Genomic DNA, 18,158 nt, shown 5'->3' on the forward strand with positions numbered 1-18,158 from the left:
GAGCACCTGCTCCAAATTGGCAAGGTGTTCGTTGTCGTTTTCTCCTGTTATAAGGATGTCGTCTAGGTAACACTGAGTCCCCGGAATCCCTTGCAGGACTTGCTCCATAGCTCTTTGCCAGATAGCTGGAGCTGATGCTACTCCAAAAACCAGTCGATTGTACTGGTACAGGCCTTTGTGTGTGTTTATTGTGAGATACTTTTGAGAGGTCTCCTCAACCTCCATCTGTAGATATGCCTGTGCCAAGTCAATTTTTGTGAAACGTTTTCCTCCGGATAGTGAGGCGAAAATATCTTCTATCCTCGGAAGAGGATACTGTACCGTGTGAAGGACCGGGTTTACAGTCACCTTGAAGTCTCCACAGATGCGAATTTTTCTCTGTTCCTCAGAGTTATTTTTCAATGCTTTTTTCATGACTGGAACGATGGGTGTTGCCCATTCGCTCCAATCTATTTTGGATAATACGCCTGCCTTTTCCAAATTCTCCAGCTCTGCCTCGATTGCCGGACGTATTGCGTATGGCACCGGTCTTGCCTTAAAAAATTTTGGAATTGCTGCATCTTCCACTTTTATTGAGGCGGTGATGCCTTTCAAGGTTCCTAGTTTCTCTTGAAACACTTCTTTGGCGTTGGCCAAGATGTCTTTTAATCGTTCAGGTATGATGTCATCATTGTTTTTTTCCTTACTGGTCACCGTCAGTGCCTGAATGGAGTGCCAGTCTAAACGTATCTTCCTTATCCATTCACGTCCCAACAACGGTGGACCACCATCTTGTAGAATGTATAAATACAACTTTTGTATTTCTTTGCCGTTGTATACCACAGGCACCTTTACTTTTCCTTTGGGGTATACTTTCTGCCCCGTATATGTTTTTAAGATAATGGATGTGTCTTTTAGAGGTATATGCGAAAATAGCCTCTCGTAATCTCGTCGATTTATTACGGTTAGAGCTGATCCTGTATCTAGCTCCATTTTAACTGGGGACCAAGCTATTATGAGGGTAACCCAAATGGTCTGGTAATCTTCATTGGCAATTACATTATGTAATTTGAGAGAGCTTAGTCTCTTGTTCCCGGAGTCGCTATCGCTCTTCTGGTCTTTGGAGCTACTGTCCGTCATCATTTGTACCTTTCTGTGCTTTTCCTTATTGATTCTTTTCCCGTTAGTGGATTTTTTATTTTCAGATCGGCATACACGTGGAATGTGTCCCATCTTTCCGCATCGCCTGCATGCTTTTTCTTTGAACCAGCAATCCCTCTGGTCATGGTTGGATCTGCCGCAGCGATAACATCTCTCGAAACCCCGTGTCATTTCATGGGTGCCGAAGTCCTGTGGCCTTTGCTGTATCTTTGCCGCTCCTATTGCACTGAAAGCCTTGTCCAGTGTTAAATCTTTTCCAGAAGATACCTTTTTTTGTGTTTCTACACTTAGGGGATCGCAGATGAATTTGTCTTGCAGAGAATCTGCCAGTCCTGCCTCGAATTGGCAGTGTAGGGTATCAACAATCTCCTCAAAATTCTTGTCCATCGGTTCGGCTGGAGTGATTAAGTTGCGTAACAGCTTGTATGTTTCTGCGCCCATTAGATCCAGAAGCACTGAAGCTTTTTTTTCATCTTCTATTCCATTTGCGGTGCAAAACACCTCCACTCTTTCTACATATGTGGTCCAATCTTCTATCTTGTTATCAAAAACATCAATATTGCCAAAGTTAGGCTCTGTTTCTTTATCAAAAGCATCAATATTGCCAGACTTAGGCATTTCAAAAAAAATGGCGCTTCCCGCGCTTTTTTTTCTGTAGCAACGATATGGCGCTTCCTGCGCTTTCCCGCCGCTGCTACCGATAACAACGCTGTTTTACTGTGGTTTCCGTTTATTCACTGTTGGAGACTCGTTCCTGACGGAGGTCTAAACGCTGACCTGCTTGCCGCGCCGGCCGTCTCCCGAGTGCACCCTCCCAGTCCGTTATTGCTTGCCTCCGATTTCGCTGCCTGTCTCAGCTGTAGAGCCCGCCGCTGGAGCCCCAGCCTGACGCCCAGGAAGGATTAGCGCAGCACCTGCCACCAGCTTGGCCAGCTGGTGAAACTACAGTTTCTTTTACTTCCTTGAGTCTTCTGGACGCTGGAGGAATCGATGTCCTTGAGGTGCTGCCGAATTGCAGGTAAGTCCGTTTCCACTTCGTCGCCACTGTAGTGTCCGTGTGTAGATAAAAACACTGAAGACAGGAGTTGGTTCATAGGTATTTACTACGCAAGTCTGGGGGGGGTTCTAAAGGATATACACAATACACAGGCTTATATAGCCCAAGTGGCAATTACCGGCATTACGCACACCTGGGGCTCTTAAAGGCACATACACAATTGCTCTTAAAGGCACATACACACCAAACAACGGAAGCAACATGCGATAGACAGAGCTAAGCAATCTCACAACCATCGGATCAAATCAAAGCTCTGCAGTCCTGCCACATCCAGTCGTGAGTGGTAGTGGACAATTAAACAGTTAACAGGAGGAGGAGGCTCCAAAAATATCCCCATCCTCAATGATGGTGGAGCCCAGCACGTGAGTGCAAAAGACAAGGCTGAAGCATTTGCAACTATCTTCAGCCAGAAGTGCCGAGTGGATGATCCATCTCGGCCTCCTCCTGAGGTCCCCAGCATCACAGATGCCAGTCTTCAGCCCATTCAATTCACTCCACGTGATGTCAAGAAACAGCTGAAGACACTGGATACTGCAAAGGCTATGGGCCCTGACAACATTCCGGCAATAGTGCTGAAGACTTGTGCTCCAGAACTAGCTGCGCCCCTAGCCAAGCTGTTCCAGTACAGCTACAACACTGGCATCTACCCGGCAATGTGGAAAATTGCCCAAGTATGTCCTGTCTACAAAAAGCAGGGCAAATCCTGACCTCATTATAGCCTTGGTCCAAACATGGACAAAAGAGTTGAACTCAAGAGGTGAGCGGAGAGTGACTGCCCTTGACATCAAGGCAGCATTTAGTGTGGCATCAAGGAGCCCTAGCAAAACTGAAGTCAATGGGAATCAAGGGGAAAACTCTCCATTGGTTGGAATCATACCTAGCACAAAGGAAGTTGGCTGTGGTTGTTGGAGGTCATTCATCTCAATCACATGACATCACTGCAGGAGTTCCTCAGGGCAGTGTCCTAGGCCCAACCATCTTCAGCTGCTTCATCAATGACCTTCCCTCCATCATAAGGTCAGAAGTGGGAATGTTCGCTGATGATTGCACACTGTTCAGCACCATTCGAGACTCGTCAGATACTGACGCAGTCCGTGTCCATATGCAGCAAGACCTGGACAACATTCAGACTTGGGCTGACAAGTGGCAAGTAACATTCGCACCACACAAGTGCCAGGCAATGACCATCTCCAACAAGCGAGACTCTAACCACGCTTTTACCAGGCGTAAGATTTCTAAAGGTTTTCTGGCGGAGGTTCTGCAGAAAGCGGAACTCTCCCCCCGCAGAGGCCCTTCTCTAGGGCAGGCATCCGATCTGTCAAAAGCATTCTTGACAGATCGGAAATACCGGTTTTCAGCACATGCGCTTCACATGCCTGAAACCGGCATTTACGATGTCCCTACGGGTATATACACAGCCCGTACACACCCGTAGGCATCGGAAAATACGTGCCTCTATTTAAAACATGTAGCTCTTTATCAATGTCATTTGTTTTTCTGTCCTCAAGCTTTGAATCAGTGTTCATTGCAGCATGACATCATCATAACAGCATCATGAAAACATCTAAAACAATTTATGAATTACATAAACATTTTAAGCAAGCAATTTTCTTACCCAGTTGTTGGTTAACTTCCATGATTTTGCTAACTATATCATTGAAGTTCACTCCTTTTTCTTTAGAAGCATCTGGAAATCAATAACAATTTCAAGTATTTAATTTTAGATTTTTCCCTCCATTTAAAACATTTCTACTTTTCTTTTCGATCCTCAGATCCACCTAATCCCTCTGTTGCCACCCATACAATTGATTAAAGGAAAGGGTAATCAGATGATCTGCTAAAATAAGTCTGGAAACGCCTCAATCACTGCAAGGTGTATAATAAAAAGCACAGGTGATGCTTCTTTCAATTGTCCTTCCCTTCTGGAGCAGAAAAGCCTTTCTTCCATCAAAGGCTTCTCCTTCAACACAGTCAAGATCAGGAACTTGCTATTTGGAAAATCAGACACCAGTCTATGCCCTATTCACTGCATTGCACAATGCACTGCAGCATAAAAAAGTTTCAAAATCTTTGATTTTACACAAATAATTTGTAAATACTCCTCTAGTGACTCAGGAGAAGCATTTGCAATGAGTCAATTATTTAAGAAGGATGAGAGAGATACACCATGAAATTATAGACATATTAGTCTAACGCCTGCTGTGGGAAAAATACTGGAATCTGTCATTAGGGGCAGAGTGATTGAGTACTTGGACAAATATGAACTAATCAGAAAGAGCCAGTATGGATTTGTAGAGGGCAGGAAATGTATAACTAACCTAGTTGAATTTTTTGAGGAGGTCACTAACGTGGTTGATAAGGGAGTGCCTATATTTATAGACTTCAAGAAGGCATTCAACAAGGTATTCAATAAAGTTTCACACAAGAGACTTCGAAGCAACCTTTTGACATGGATAGGGAATTGGATAGGAGGTAGAACACAAAGAGTAGGGGTAATTGGTTTGTACTCCAATTGGCAGGATGTGACTAGTAGTGTGCCCCAAGGGTCTGTACTGGGGCTTAACTTTTCACTTATATGTATCAATGACTCAGATTAAGGAATAGAGAGCTGCATATCCAAGTTTGCTGATGTCACTAAGTTAAGTGGCACAGTAAGTAGAATAGATGGCAGCAGACAGTTGCGAAGGGGCATTGACAGATTAAGTGAGTGGGCAAAATTGAGGTAACAGTGCGGGAGAGGGAAGAGAAGCCATTACAGATGGTTCCCTGGTTATGACTGGATAGATAAGAATGAAAGCAGACGAGTGCAGTCCCACCCAGCTGGACGACAGAGGAACGGCACTGGAGGATGATGGTGTGGTCAACCATGTCAAAGGCTGCAGACATGTAGAGAAGGATGAGGAGAGATAGTTTACCATGGTTAGTCACATAGGATATCATTGGTGACTTTGATAAGGGTTGTTTCAGTGCTGTGACGGGGCAGAAACCAAATTTGAGGGATTCAAACATGGATTTCCGGGAAAGATGGGCACGGATTTGGGAGGTGACAGCACTTTCAAGGACTTTGGTAAGGAAAGGGAGGTTAGAGATGGGGCGGTAGTTTGCAAGGACAGAGGGGTCAAAAGTGGGTTTTATGAGGAGAGGGATGATGACGGCAGATTTGAAGGGGTGGGGGGACAGTATCCGAGGAGAGGGAACCATTAACAATATCAGCTAACATGGGGGCCAGGAAGAGAAGTTGGGTTGTCAGTAGTTTGGTGGGAATAGGGTTGAGGAAGCAGGAGGTGGGTCTCATGGACATGATGAGTTCAGAGAGGACATAAGAGGAAATAGGGGAGAAACAAGAGAAAGATGTGAGTTCAGGGCAAGGACAGGGGGGGATCCTTAGGGGAAGTTTGGCCCAGTGGGCTAGGGAAGGGAGGAAAGTGGTACAGGCAGCTAAACGAATGATCTCAATCTTAGTGACAAAGAAGTCCATGAGCTACTCGCACTTGTTGTTGGAGACGAGGATAGAGGAGGCCGGGGAGCAGGGTTTAAGAAGATGGTTTGCAGTGGAGAAGAGAAGCCGGGGTTTATTTTTGCATTCAAGAATCATCCTGGAACAGTGCGCAGTTCTGGCAGAGTAGATCAGAGCCCGATAGTGCTTTAGGTAACAATATGTAACCTCATGGTCCCGCATATCCCTCACTCTACCATTACCATCAAGCCAGGGGACCAACCCTGGTTCAATAAGGAGTGTAGAAGAGCATGCCACGAGCAGCACCAGGCGTACCTAAAAATGAGGTACCAACCTGGGGAAGCTACAACACAGGACTGCATGCATGCTAAACAGCAGAAGCAGCGGGCTATAGTCAGAGTTAAGTGATCCAACAACCAATGGATCAGATCAAAGCTCTGCAGTCCTGCCACATCCAATCGTGAATGGTTGTGGGCAATTAAACAACTATCAGAAGGAAGAGGCTCCATGAACATCCCCATCCTCAATGATGGGGGAACCCAGCACGAGTGCAAAAGACAAGGCTGAAGCGTTTCCAACCATCTTCATCAATTTCAGCCTCCTCCTGAGGTCTCCACCATCACAGAAGCCAGTCTTCGGCCATTCGATTGACTCCATGTGATATCAAGAAATGGCTGAGGGCACTGGAATCAGCTAAAGCTACGAGCCCCGACAATATCCTGACTGTAAGCTGAAGTCTTGTGCTCTAGAACGAGCCACGCCTCTAGCCAAGTGGTTCCAGTACAGCTACAACACTGACATAGTGGAAAATTGCCCAGGTATGTCCTCTTCTCAAAAAGCAGGACAAATCTAATCCAGCCAATTACCGCCTCATCAGTCTACTCTCAAAGTGATGGGGCAGAGAATTAGAGAATTCCAAAGATTCATAACCCTCTGAGAGAAGAAATTCAACCTCATCTCAGTCTTAAAAGGCCGACCTCTTATCCTGAGACGATGCCCCCTAATTCTAGACTTTCCAGCCAGGGGAAACAATGGCCGCAATTTTGCACCTGGCGGCGGGTCCGCTCCCGGTTCCTGCCATCCTGCAGCTTAAATTTTCCGTTGATTGGCCTCGTTAAGGCCGACGTGCGGGTTTTCCAAGGCAATTGCTGGGTGCTGGTCAGCTACTCGAGTCTGGTGAAGCAATGTTGGACTGATTATTTAAAGGAAGCATGTCCCCTCTGCAGATTAATTTCCATTTTGTTCCCTGAAGTGCTGGCTGCTGCAGGTATGGCAGCGCAAAAACCTAAGGCTGCTCACCTCTTCGCTGAAGACTCCCTCCATGCTCTTGTGGAGGGAGTAAGAGGACATAAGGAGGCCGTCTTCTCTGGAGACGGAAGGAGGAGGCCTCCTCAGCATACCAAGGTAGCTTGGCTCAAATTGTTGATTAGGTCATTTCGAGATCGGTCTACATACGCACCTGGGTGCAGTGTCGCAAGAGGTTTAATGATCTGTTGCAATCAGCAAAAGTGAGTATAACATCACACTTACCTTCCATCTGCCTCCTATCTCTTCTCATCCCCATCATTCAGCATTAGCAACCTTCCCCTGCACATCCCAACTCACTCTAACATCCCTTGCACCCTCACCCATTCCTCTCTTTCTTTGTACAGAATCATATCACCATCTTACTATGCACCACTCACACTCTTATGCAATGCCAACAACTAACAACACACAGGGAGGGAACTTGGTTTGTGTTAAGTATGTGTATTGTATTGAACAATTAACACAAAGACTTAAACGTATAACTCAAACAGGTCTTTACTGGTTGGAGGTAGGGACTATACGTAGGTCTTTACTTCATGCCCACAGGCGGGAACTGAGGGGAGATCAGTACCCACAGTACTATTTATACCCCTATGGCCAGGAGTGGTACTGCGTATCACTACGCCCTACAAGTAGTGCAGTCCTGTCCATAGGTTCAAAGTAGCACACATATTACATACACAACATTCCTCCCTTCCTAGCTTTACAGTCATCTCCCCATTTAACATAATGTAATAACATATATACATATATAACTTCAGGTTTACATAACAGAATAACATAGATACATAGATAACTTCATGTCAAAACAGATCACAGATTCAGTCTCTGCGGAAAACAGTTTACAGATTCAATCTCTGTGGTGTAGTCGGTTCACGTTGCTGGAGTGACTCATTCAATAGTCCTTCCATGGATTTAACAGTTTGAACTTCCGAACTGAATTGGCTCCGTTCGGAGGGACCACGTGTGTGATCTGGTAGAGGTAATAATGGTTCAGATGGGTCATCTTCTGTTTCGACTTTTCCTTTTCTGCTTCTTGGAGACTCTCTGGGCTCCACTGTCAGCTGCCAGCTGCATGCGCAGTTCCTCCTTCTCTTCCTCCTTTTTCCGTAGTAGAGCCACCTTCTCCCGATGTTCCGTAGACTTTCGGTGCTCCTCCATGATTTCTGTATGGTGGGAGTCGAAGTTACAAGTTGGGCAGGACAGGACATAGTAATATTCGGTGTCGTCCTGATCTAGGCCAGCGAGAGGGTCTTCTATTTCCTCCATACCCAGCTGGGCGTTAGCCAGCTTTTGTTCCAAGTCCAGACATCTTTCCTGAAGAGACTTCTTCATGCGTACCTCTTCATCCAGCTTTTTCTGGGCTTTCAGCAAGTCGTTTACTAATGACCTCATTTGAGATTTTACTACTTCAACTTCTTTTGGAGATTGATTGATCGGACTATTCAATCCCTCTACCGGAGCAGCTGTTTCAGCGGTCTGTTGTTCTACGTTGACGTGAGTCAGCGTACTTTTGGCATCCAAGGGCTGCTCTGTTGCAGTCATCTCAGTCTGTGTTGCCACCTCAGCTCTTCCAATAACCTTTGAGAGCTCCGAACCCCTTTCGTTTGAATATTGAAGTTCGTGTTCAAGTTTTTCCCATTTCAGAGTCCTGTCCTTCAGCATATGCAGGAGTTGGCTGACCGTTAACTCCTCTGACATCAGACGTTTTGTGTGCTCCTGCTCCATTTTCTCCATCAGCTGCTTCTGTTGTCTTTCCAGATTCTCCAACTCTATATCAAAGAACTCTTTCGTTGCATTCAACTCTTGCTCAAAACGGCGAAGCATTTGTTCTAATTGCTGTTGTAGTTTGAAATGGAGTTGAGTTCGAGCCCGGTGTCCCTCAGAAATGGGCACATCAGTAGACTTGCCAGACTCAGAATCCACAGTTAAACTATGTTGTTGTTGCTCAGTGGAATTCTGTGCTGAAACTTTGTCTTTTGCACCTGAGTTGGGCTTACCATCATCCGTTCCAGAGTCTGGGCCGACTATCTTCACCGAGTTCTCACTCGTTATTGTTTGTAGGAAATGCCAGTCCATATTCATTTTCCTAATCCACTCCCGTCCTAGTAGTGGAGGACCTCCTTCAGATATCACATATAAGTCCATTATTTGACTGTCTTCGCCCTTGTGGACCACTGCAACCTCTATTTTCCCGATGGGGTACACTCTTTGCCCCGTGTATGTTTTCAATATAATCCCCGTATCCTGTAGGGGAATATGTTGGAATAACTTTCCGTAATCTTTCTTATTTATGACCGTCAATGCCGATCCAGTGTCCAATTCCAGTTTTACTTGGACTCCTTCTATCTGAAGAGTGACCCAAATTGTCTGGAGGTCTGCACCCTTACCAGCGTTGAGTACTCTTAAGCTAGCCAGTTCATTACAGCTTAAGCTAGCCAGTTCATTACTGCTAGCGTCTGAATCGGACTCCTGTTCGGTCACCTTGTGTACCTTTGCGTATTTTCCTTGCGGTGACTTCTTGTTGCTGGTCTTCTTCCCTGACCTGCATACTCTAGCTATATGTCCAAGCCTACCACAAGTTCTACATTCTTGGTTTTTAAACCAACACTGGTTCTGATCATGCGTTGTCTTTCCACAACGATAACATTTGCCAGAACTCACACCCAATTTGTGTGCACTGAGCTCCGGTGACCGTAGCTGCATTACTGCCATGCCTCTCGCTGCGGCTTCGTGTGCTGCTGCCATAGTGACCGCCTTCTCAAACGTCAGCTCATTCTCCTCGAGCAGTCGCTTTTGTGTATCCTTGAGCTTCTGCAGCCGCCGCGCCTTTCAGTCCGAGTGCGGCCCTTATCTTTGGTCCCGATCGCTGGCCCGCGCTGCGCCTCGCACTTGAAGTGGCTCCCGGCCTCTGGCTCACCCGCTCGCGCGGCTCTTGCTCGCTCCCTCCCGGGCTCTGGCTTACCCGCTCGCGCGTTTCACCGCGGCTCTTATCAGGGATTGCGATCGCCCTTATCTTCTCCAACTTCCCCAGCCCTGTCTTTGCAGCCAACGCTGCACGGCTTACCCCACCACCTAGGTTGAACAAGGAAACTGCAGAAAGACTTCTGTCAGTCGCTGGAAGCTGTCAGGATGGCTGCTGCACTCCAGTGCTCAGTCGCTGATGGAGGCTTCAGAGTCCTAAAGCCTGTCGCTTCTAGTGGGGTGGTGATGTTTGAAACCTCTCTTCAACTGCCGCAGGGTAAGAACCTGACTCGTCGCCAGTGTTAAGTATGTGTATTGTATTGAACAATTAACACAAAGACTTAAACGTATAACTCAAACAGGTCTTTACTGGTTGGAGGTAGGGACTATACGTAGGTCTTTACTTCATGCCCACAGGCGGGAACTGAGGGGAGATCAGTACCCACAGTACTATTTATACCCCTATGGCCAGGAGTGGTACTGCGTATCACTACGCCCTACAAGTAGTGCAGTCCTGTCCATAGGTTCAAAGTAGCACACATATTTCATACACAACAGTTTGTGCACCTCACTCTTTCATAGTCTCCCTCTAAACATCTATGTCATCCATTCTTTACACTCACTCCATCAATGTCTCTCAAACTCCACTTGTGTCCCTCATTACAGAACAGAGTCCACAATAAAAGGGAGGGGGGAGGACAGGAGGAGGCCCACCATCCCTGGCGCACCTAACGAGCGTCAAGGAGGCAGCCCTGGAGATCGTCGGAGGTGTAGAGGAGCTGGAAGTGGGGGACAGAGAGACGGACATAGAAGAGCAAGCTGGTGACAGAATTGATTTCCAACCCTCTGATTTAGCATTCATGAGTGACTAATATGGGATATGATGTTCATAAAGATTGAGTGCAACATACATTTCATTTGTCTAACTCATGCTTGTACTCCCCCACAGGACCATCGAGAGCCCCGCTCCCCACTGTCCAGGAGGAAAAGCAGGAGCATACCTCAGAGGAACCACCAGCCTCTGAGGGAGCAGCGTCACCAGCATTCAGCGCACCCAGCACCAGCGCAGAGACGCACACCTTGGTGGGTTTTTTGCAAGATAGAGTAGGTTGTCACCCGGTGTATCAGTTCACAAGTGAGCAGGAACAGATGTTGGAGACAGGTACAGCAGTGGAGAGTCCTCGTCGGAGTACGCAGGGCTCTCCCAGCTCTGCTCAGCTGCATGTAAATGCTGAGCCTCTGGAGTCATCCAGAAAGAGAGCGGTTCTGGAGCTTCAGGAACAAGTGCAGGAGGCTCTGAGTGGGTTTGCTTCCATGGTAACTGCGAGTGTGCAGAGAATGGAGGAATCCATCTTAAACATTAGCAATGCCGTGGTGAACGTTATGAGCAACCTAGGTGCCGCCATGGAAAGGATGGCAACCTCCATGGAGGATCTAACTCGCCAGAAACAAGCCAACATGGTGGCACTTCTAGATAGATGGCCAGCTATGGAGGATAGAAGGCCATCTATCGCGAAGAGAAACCAGAGGTACATGGACGTCTCGGTTATGAGGACTGTCAGTACAGAGACGGGTCCACATGGCCCCAGCGATGTGCAGCAAGGTTCTCTCCAGCAACTTGCTAGCAGTGAAGTGCGGGGGACGGTGGTGTTCGAGCATAAGGAAGTGGGGGCTCCTCTCCAAGCGCTCACTCCCTTGCCACTGCCGAGCTCCATCTGCCTGAGCCAACAGAGATGGCCGAGTCTGCCCCTGCACAGCTGCAGGCAGAACAGACTTTGGCGGGGCCCTCCAAGGCTCACAAAACCAGAGGACAGCCACCAAAGGCGTCTAAGCAGGAGCAGCAGGGAAGTGAACGGGCTGACTCCACATTTGCTGAAGCCACAGGGGTCTCACAACGTAGAAGTACACGTAAGAGAAAGATGTCACGTTAATAATCACAAGGGTTCTCGCTTGGGTGAGATGAGAGATTTATTTGTAAAGGTTCTGTTCTTTGCCAATATTGTAATAAATTGATGTAGAACGAAGGTTTAGCATCGTTGCCATCTGTGTGCTGACAATTTGAGGTGGCATAGTTTAGGGTAAGTGCACCTTTAAAATCCAGCAATGCAAGTTACAGTGGATCTATAGTGCACAACACATACTTGCAGCCTAAACACAGAATATGCCGCCCAAATTATTCAATCACCAACCATACAGATTTCTAAATGACAAGATTTGAGAGTGCAGCTTTTACACTGCAGTTGCAGCTGTGAAGTCTCCAGTTCGCTGGTGTTCACGCCACACTTACCTGGTGTGTTGTTGGAATGTTGTGAAACCCGACCCAGAAGCTGGAAAATCTAAAACCCTGTGAAAATAGCTCTAAATTACCACTTTAGGTAGTTAAGTGCTTTTAATCCCTTCCCGCCGCTTGGTGTCGGGTCCGTTTGCAAATCGGAGACCCGACACGTGGGAAAGATGCATGGAGGCAGGATCACGACGGGTTCAATCATCCCGAATTTAATCTCTGACCCACCTCCAATCCCACCCTCTGAGCGCCGGCAAAATTCCGGCCAATATCTCAATCTTCTGAGGGCGACTGACAGGATAGAAGCTATGTTTCAATGAGATCACCTCTCATTCTTCTAAACTCCAGAGAGTACAGGCTCAATCTACTCAATCTCTTCTCACAGGACAACCCTCTCATCCCAGGAATCAATCTAGCATACACTGGCTGGAATCATACCTAGCACAAAGGAAAATGGCTGTGCTAGTTGGAGGGCAATTATCTCCGCTCCAGGATATCACTGCAAGAGTTCCTCAGGGCAGTGCCCTAGGCCCAACCACCTTCAGCTGCTTCATCAATGACCTTCCCTCCATCATAACATCAGATGTGGGGATGTTCGATGATGATTGCAGAGTTCAGTTCCATTCACAACTCCTCAGAAAATAAAGCAGTGTGTGTCCACATTCAGCAAGACTTGGACAACGTGCATGCTTGGGCTGATGAGTGGCAAGTAACAGTCATGAGATTCTTTGCGTCCTCCACACAATTTGCTAACCCATCTATCTTTGTATCATCAGCAAATTTGGCTACATTATACTCAGTCCCTTCATCCAAGTAATTAATATAGATTGTAAATAGTTAAGGCCACAGCACTCATCCCTGCAGCACCCCACGAGTTGCAGTTTGTCAACTTGAAAATGACCCATTTATCCCGACTCTCTGTTTTCTGTTAGTTAGCCAAACCTCTAGCCATGCTAATATATTATCCCCAACCCCGTGAGCTCTTATCTTGTGCAGTAACCTTTTATGTGGCACCTTATCGAATGCCTTCTGGAAATCTAAATACACGACATCTACTGGTTCCCCTTTATCCACCCTGCTCGTTACATCCTCAAAGAACTCCAGCAAATTTGTCAAACAGGTTTTCCAGTCCGCTTAGATCTCTCCAGAATCCAGGGAATTTTGGTAGATTACCACCAATGCATCCACTATCTCTGCAGCCACCTCTTTTAAGGCCCTAGAATGCAGGCCATCGGGTCCAGGGGACTTGTCTACCTTTAGTCCCAGTAATTTGCCTAGTACTTTTTCTCTAGTGATTGTGATTATTTTAAGTTTCCCCCCCCCACCCCAATAGCCCCTTGATTATCCATTATTGCGATGCTTTTAGTGTCTTCTACTGTGAAGACCGATACAAAATATTTGTTCACAGTCTCCACCATTTCCCTGTTTCGCATTATTAATTCCCCAGACTCATCCTCTAGGGGACCAATGTTTACTTTAGCTACTCTCTTCCTTTTTATATACTTGTAGAAGCTCTTACTGTCTGTTTTTATATTTTTTGCTAGCTTACTCTCATAAGCTATCTTCTCTATCATTTCTTTAGTCGTCCTTTGCAAAAAAAATTCCCAATCCTCTGGCCTTCCACAATTTGATGCCATCCTTTACTTCCTTAGTTAGCCACGGATGGTTCATCCTTCTCTTAAGAGCTTTTCTTCCTAACTGGTATATATCTTTGCTGAGAGTTATGAAATATCTGCTTAAATGTTTGCCACTGCTTTTCTACAGTCTTACCTTGTAATATATTTTCCCAGTCCACTTTAACCAAGTCTTCCTTCATACCTTTGTAATTACCTTTAAGTTCAGGACACTAGTTTGAGACCCAGCTTTCTCACCCTCAAACTGAATTTGAAATTCTACCATGCTATGATCACTCTTCCCAAGAGGATCCTTCACTTCGAGATCATTAATTAATCCAGCCTCGTTACACATTACCAGATCTAAAATAGTCTGCTCCCTGGTTGGTTCCACAATGTATTATTCCAAGAAACCATCCCGCATACACTCTAATATGAAGATTAAAATCTCCCATGATTATAGCCGTATCTTTCTTACAAGCCTCTATTATTTCTTGATTTATACTCTGTCCTACAGTGTGGGGGCCTGTAGACCACTCCCACCAGTGACTTCTTACCCTTATTTCTTATCTCCACCCAAACTGATTCTATGTCTTGATCTTCGAAGCCAGTATCATTTCTCACTACTGCACTGATCTCATCCCTTATTAACGGAGCTCCTTTCTGCCTATCCTTAAGAAATGGCAAATGCCCCATAATATTCAGTTCCCAGCCTTGTTCACTTTGCAACCACATCTCTGTAATGGCTATCAGATCAAACCCATTTATTTCTATTTGTGCTGTCAACTCATCTATCCGGTTTCGGAGCTTGAGCAGCAGCTGGAGTCACTGTAGTGCATCTGTGAGGCTGAGAGTTATGTGGATAGCACATTTCTGGAGGTGGTCACCCCACAGCTTAAGAGTGTGCAGGCAGAGAGGTAATGGGTGACCACCAGAGAGAAGAAAAGGACCAGGCAGGTAGTGCAGGAGTCCCCTGAGTACATCTCACTCGCAAACCAGTATTCAGTTCTGGATATTGGTGAGGGCGATGGTTCCTCTGGGGAGTGCAGCCAGAGCCAAGTCCACGGGCACCATGGGTGGCTCAGCTGCACAGGTGGGGAGGAAGAAGAGTGGAAGTGCAATAGTAGTAGGGGATTCGATAGTTAGGGGAATAGACAGGTGTTTCTGCGGCCACAGACGTGACTCCAGGATGGTATGTTACCTTCCTGGTGCAAGGGTCAAGGATGTCACTGAACGGCTGCAGGACATTCTGAGGGAGGAGGGTGAACAGCCAGAGGTCGTGGTCCACATCAGTACCAACGACATAGGTAGAAAGAGGGACGAGGTCCTGCGGGCAGATTTTAGGAAGCTAGGAAAGAGATTAAAAAGCAGGACCTCAAACGTAGTAATCTCCGGATTACTCCCAATGCCAAGTGAGTACGGAAAGAGGAGGATAGTGCAGATGAATGCGTGGCTGGAGAGATGGTGGAGGAGGGAGGGCTTTAGATTCCTGAGGCATTGGGACCGTTTCTGGGGGAGGTGGGACCTGTACAAGCCAGACGGGTTGTGCCTCAACCGGACCGGAACCAATATCCTCGCGGCGGGGTTTGCTAGTGCTGTTGGGGAGGGTGTAAACTAGCTTGGCAGGGGGATGGGAACCTGAGTGTATTCAGAAGGGAGAGAAGCAAAGCTGGAAATGGAAGGCAGAAAATTAGTATGCGAGTTTGGTAGGCAGAGGAAACAAAGGCTAGAAAATAGACAAGGGAGTTTAGGCAGTGCTAAAATGGTATATACTTCAATGCAAGGAGTCTAGGGAATAAAGCAGATGAGCTGAGGATAGACACGTGGGAGTATAATTTTATAGCTATTATATTACTGAGACATGGCTGAAAGAAGGGCAGGAATGGCAGCTCAACATTCCTGGTTACAGGGTTTTCAGACGAGTTAGAGGGATAAAAAAGGAGGGGGGAGTCGCAATATTGATTAAAGAATCAATTACAGCTGTGAAGAGGGAGGATATCTTAGAAGGATCAACAAATGTGGCCATATGGGTTGAACTGAAAAACAAAAAATGGGTAATCACACTGCTGGGAGTGTACTATAGACCTCCGAACAGTCAGATGGAGATAGAAGAGCAAATATGTAGGCAAATTTCTGAGACGTGCAAAAATAGGGCAGTAATAGTAGGGGATTTCAACTTTCCTGATATTAACTGGGATAAAATTAGTGCGAAAGGCATAGAGGGAGCAGAATTATTAAAATGCATTCAGGAGAACCTTTTTTAGCCAGTACGTAGCAAGCCCAGCAAGAGAGGGGGCGGTTCTGGACCTAGTTTTAAGGAATGAAGCTGGGCAGATGGAAAGGGTTTCAGTGGGAGAGCATATTGGTGGTAGTGATCATAATTCAGTTAGATTTAGGGTTGTTATGGAAAAGGACAAGGACAGACCAGGAATAAAAGTTCTCAATTGGGGAAAAGCTAATTTTACTAAGCTTAGAGGTGACTTAGCCAAAGTAGACTGGAGGCAGAAACGTGAAGGTAAATCAGCTATAAAATCATACTCCCACACGTCTATCTGTGCCCTCAGCTCATCTGCTTTATTCCCTAGACTCCTTGCGTTGAAGTATATACCATTCAGAGCAGTGGGTGGCATTCAAGGAGGAGATAGTGAGGGTTCAGAGCAAGTATGTTCTCAAGAAAAAGGGTGAGACTAACAAATCTAGAGCTCCCTGGATGACAAGGGGCATACAGGGTAGGATAAAGAAAAAAAGGGAAGCTTATCATAGATACTGAGGACTCAATACTGCAGAAAGCCAAGAGGAGTATAGAAAGTGCAGGGGTGAAATCAAAAAGGAAATTATGAAAGCAAAGAGAGGGCATGAAAAAATATTGGCAAGTAAAATAAAGGAAAACCCAAAGATGTTTTATAAATACACTAGCTGGAGTGCCCGGCGGTGCCGAGGCTTTTTCGAGGGCATGTTGTTGTTGGAAGAGAGAGAGAGAGCGACTGGGGGGGGAGGGGGAGAAGAGAGAGAGAGAGCGCGACTGGGGGGGAAGAGAGAGAGCGACTGGGGGGTAGAGAGAGAGCAACTGGGGGGAAGAGAGAGAGCGACTGGGGGGGAAGAGAGAGAGCGACTGGGGGGGAAGAGAGAGAGCGACTGGGGGGGAAGAGAGAGAGCGACGGGGGGGGAAGAGAGAGAGCGACTGGGGGGGAAGAGAGAGAGCGGGTGGGGGGAAGAGAGCGAGCAGGGGGGGAAGGGGAGGGAGGGGGGAAGGGAGGGGGGGAAGGGGCGGGGGGGGAGGGGAGGGGGGAAGGGGGGGAAGGGGCGGGGGGGAGAAGGGGGGAAGGGGGGGCGGGAAGGGGAAGGCGGGGGGGGGCGGAAGGGGGGGGCGGGGGGGCCCAGGCCGAGAGCCCCGCCCCCCCCGGCCGAGAGCCCCGCTCTCCGAGCCCCCCCCCACCCCCCCCCCCCCCCCCGGCCGAGCCCGATTGCAGCTCTGAGAGACGGCCGGCGGCCGAGCCCCGCCCCCCCCCGATTGCGGCTCTGAGAGATGGCCGGCGACCGAGCCCCGCGCCCCCCCGGCCGAGCCCGATTGCGGCTCTGAGAGACGGCCGGCGGCCGAGCCCCGCACCCCCCCGGCCGAGCCCGATTGCGGCTCTGAGACGGCCGGCGGCCGAGCCACGCCCCCCCCCCCCCGGCCGAGGCCGATTGCAGCTCTGAGAGACGGCCGGCGGCCGAGCCACACCCCCCCCCCTCCCGGCCGAAGCCAATTGCGGCTCTGAGAGACGGCCGGCGGCTGAGCCCCGCCCCCCCCACCCCCGCCGAGCCCGATTGCGGCTCTGAGAGACAGCCGGCGGCCGAGCCCCGCCCCCCCCCGCCGAGCGCGGAACAGAGACGCCGCGTCTCACCTGCTCCTGCTGCGCGCGCACCCTGACCCTCGTGGCTGACGCCGTTGCCCTGGGTAACGTGACACGGCGGGGGGGGAGGGGGGGTGAGGAGCTTAGCAGAAGCGCAATCACCTAGCTCGGGCCTGGCTGGGCAAGAAAGGCGCAGGCTTTGAGGCCTAAGAAAAAAACGGGGAAAGGTAGGAAAAAGAATGTTCAGGTTAGGTTTACAAATGAGTGATTTTTTTAAAAACAATTTAATAAATTCAATTTTATTTTGGTGGAAATGTATATTTGAAAAGAAAGACGCAGAAAGCAGGAAAAAGAATGGAAGCAAGATGGCGGCGACTCACCTCGGTTCAGAACGATAAGGCCCGCCCACACACGCACCGATTGGTCGACCGTCAGGTCACCAAAGCGTAGGATTGGTCAATCGTCCCGTCACTCGACCGTAGGCGGGCCCGGCCGCACGCGG

At 48.0% G+C, this 18,158-nt stretch overlaps 1 protein-coding gene across 4 annotated transcripts in view; it reads right to left on the bottom strand.

Annotated features, from left to right (window-relative positions):
• Positions 1-18,158, bottom strand: part of LOC147106565 (high choriolytic enzyme 1-like) — a 392,254-nt gene that overhangs the window by 341,337 nt on the left and 32,759 nt on the right. For all 4 annotated transcript variants that reach the window (XM_086007518.1, XM_086007519.1, XM_086007516.1 and 1 more), the window contains exon 4: positions 3,813-3,884. In XM_086007518.1, the coding sequence (XP_085863644.1) occupies positions 3,813-3,884 (72 nt within the window). The remainder of the gene's footprint in view (positions 1-3,812; positions 3,885-18,158) is intronic.

Source organism: Somniosus microcephalus, chromosome 15, assembly GCF_052327205.1.
Source record: "Somniosus microcephalus isolate GS21.2 chromosome 15, FLI_Smic_1.0, whole genome shotgun sequence".
Taxonomy (NCBI): domain Eukaryota; kingdom Metazoa; phylum Chordata; class Chondrichthyes; order Squaliformes; family Somniosidae; genus Somniosus; species Somniosus microcephalus.